This window comes from Poecilia reticulata, unplaced genomic scaffold, assembly GCF_000633615.1.
Source record: "Poecilia reticulata strain Guanapo unplaced genomic scaffold, Guppy_female_1.0+MT scaffold_276, whole genome shotgun sequence".
Classification (NCBI taxonomy): Eukaryota; Metazoa; Chordata; class Actinopteri; order Cyprinodontiformes; family Poeciliidae; genus Poecilia; species Poecilia reticulata.
Window position 1 is genome coordinate 142,531 of NW_007615055.1, and position 2,771 is coordinate 145,301.

Below are 2,771 nucleotides of genomic sequence, written 5' to 3' on the forward strand. Positions count from 1 at the left end.
GCCACATTTAGATGAACCCAAACTCAGCTGCTTGACGTTGGTCCAGTGAATCTAACAATCTAACAAGCTGGTAAGAAGTTAAACAGACCAAGCTGAGAACCGTCAGGAGCTCCAACACCCAGCTAATGCTAACTGATATTAKCTTGTTAGCTGCAGGTGGAGGACTTCAGTCCCTCAGTGTTCCTTCTGTCAGACAAACATCCAGACATCTTTGGAAAATCATGCTGTCATTATTTAGTTCAAAATAACTCTGTTTTCTTTACATTTCAGTTCTGGAGATTTGGAAAATGGGTCGACGTCGTCATTGACGATAAGCTGCCAACAATCAACGGCCAGTTAATTTTTGTCCGCTCTAAGGACCTGACTGAGTTCTGGCCCGCTCTGTTGGAGAAGGCCTACGCCAAGTATGTGAGCTGCTGATAAAACGTTGCTGCTGACGTGTTTGWGTCTAACCTGCCCTGCTGTGTCAGGGTCTGTGGCTCCTATTCAGACATGAATGCAGGAACTCCAGTGGAGGCCATGGTGGACTTCACCGGCGGCGTCCACATGAGTGTGCAGCTGTCTGAGCCGCCTGCAGACCTGTGGGAGCTGATGTGCAGAGCCGGCCAGGCCAGGTCGCTGATGGGCTGCGGGACTCCGCAGGGCGTAAGAGACGATCACACCTCAGCTCCRAACCGCGAGTCTGAGCAGATCTGGACCTGCTATAATTCACCATAATAACACAGAAAAACTTGTTCTGAATGTCAACCAGTCAGAGAAAACCCTGGGGTTKCCACCAACTGACTTGATAAAGGACTAATCTGCTGAAACATGACAGAAAGGACAGCTGAAGGTTTCATCTTTTCACCCCAAGGAGGGAAAGATGATGACAGGACATAAACACTTTATCTACCTTTTGAGAAACAAAGTTAAACACCTGGGTCAAGTAATAACATTAAACTAGAGATGTGCTGATCAGGTTTTTTCCTGCCGATACCGATCACCCATGAGGGCCGATCACCGATACCGATCACCCATGAGGGCCGATCACCGATACCGATCACCCATGAGGGCCGATCACCGATACCGATCACATAATTATTTATTTTTTTAATCATAAGCACTACCGGTTACATTATGTGGAAAAAGGAACCATCAATTCACCTTAATTTAGACAAAACTTCTTTTTAATAACTTTTTCCAAGAACTAAACCAAACAGGCATTGTGCAAATTGTCCTGCTATCGGTAATACTATCTTCACTCCATGGGGCCCCATGGGGCTTAGAGTCACTGCCAGGTGGAGCAGAAGCGGCGCTCCGTCTGTGAAATATTACTACCTGAAGCGTAGCAGCGGTTCAACAGCGAGAGCAGACTCTGGAAGAACAATCTGCAGATTAACAGCCACTAAAGCTTTTCAGGTTTTGTTGTTGTAGGTCAGAGAAGGCATCTGTAGCTGAAACCCTCCTAAGTCTGATGGGAGCAGCCGACGCCCAGCTCAGGCTTTCTATAACATAATATGYACATTTACTGACTTTAATCCTGAATTTGCTCCTTTCTTAGGAGACTTCTGCCAACACCGTCTTACCAAACGGCCTAGTCCAAGGCCACGCCTACGCCGTCACTGGAGTCAGGGAGGTAAAACATGGATTTCAACAGGAACTCCAAATGGAGAGAGACAGCCTAGTAGACTGATCATCTACCTGTCGGCCAGGTGCTGAGCAGAGCGAAGGCTGAGCGTCTGGTGCGTCTGTGGAACCCCTGGGGCCAAGGAGAGTGGAGCGGAGACTGGAGCGACCGGTGAGAACCAGCGCCTCTTTCCTCCGTCCTCCATGCCGACACCACGAAGGAGCCGCATGTCAGGCGGTCTGAGGATTAAAGATGGATTCTTCCTGTTCTGGAAGCTTCCCAGGACCGCCAGCAGGAGGCGTCCTTTAACAGCCACTTTACATCATCAAACTCGGTTTGATCTGTGCAGATATCTCCGGTTCCCCAGAGGCTCACAGCAGAAACACACTCAGCTTGGAGCCCAGAGCGGTGCTGGGTTTCTGACCCGTCAGGAAACCAGCACCGCTCTGGGTTCCTTCTCATTGGTCCCCATTGAAACCGGCTTGATGGTGCTGATGCATCAGTGTCATTGTTATCAAGGCAGCTGCCATTACAACATGGCCGCCCTCCCTCAGTGGCTCCATCAGAACCACACTGACCAAAGTTCTGGGCTCTCTGGTACCGGGCCCAAAGGCTCAGGCTCTGAAGTGACTGAAGTTTACCAGGATGATCCGGAGTTGAGTTGATCCTACAGATTCTGTTCCGCTGTCCTGTTCCTGCAGGTCGCCTCTGTGGCAGACGGTGAGTCCTCAGGATCGTGAAACCTGCCTTTCAGTGCGTGAAGACGGCGAGTTCTGGTGAGCTGGACCCGCTTTCTCCCAGCAAACTGCTGAGAATAAACTYTGCTCTTATCGTTTCCCATCACCTCACTGCTGCCACATACTGTCCAGGATGACTCTGCAGGATTTCTGCAAGTTTTACTCCGACCTGGACATCTGCTGCTCGTGTCCGGACTTCCTTGATGGGAGCTCGTCCTGTCGCTGGAAATCCTCGTTCCACGAAGGCCGATGGGTCGCAGGGATCTCAGCCGGAGGCTGCATGAATCACCCCGGTACCAAGAAAAAATTTAAATTAAAAAGAAAACGGCACAGGGCCGGTCCAACTCTGGATCGGTTCAACCTGCTGTCAGACGGTCAGGTTACTGCAAGCTTTGTGTAAAAGGAAAATACAGGAAAAAAATAAGGAA

General features: G+C 49.8%; 1 protein-coding gene across 1 annotated transcript in view; it reads left to right on the forward strand.

Annotated features, from left to right (window-relative positions):
* Nucleotides 1-2,771, forward strand: part of LOC103460682 (calpain-8-like) — a 15,082-nt gene that overhangs the window by 5,238 nt on the left and 7,073 nt on the right. Inside the window, exons 5-10 of the mRNA XM_008402964.2 lie at nt 271-404; nt 471-645; nt 1,541-1,615; nt 1,692-1,777; nt 2,308-2,382; nt 2,476-2,636. Coding sequence (XP_008401186.1) covers nt 271-404; nt 471-645; nt 1,541-1,615; nt 1,692-1,777; nt 2,308-2,382; nt 2,476-2,636 — 706 coding nt within the window. The remainder of the gene's footprint in view (nt 1-270; nt 405-470; nt 646-1,540; nt 1,616-1,691; nt 1,778-2,307; nt 2,383-2,475; nt 2,637-2,771) is intronic.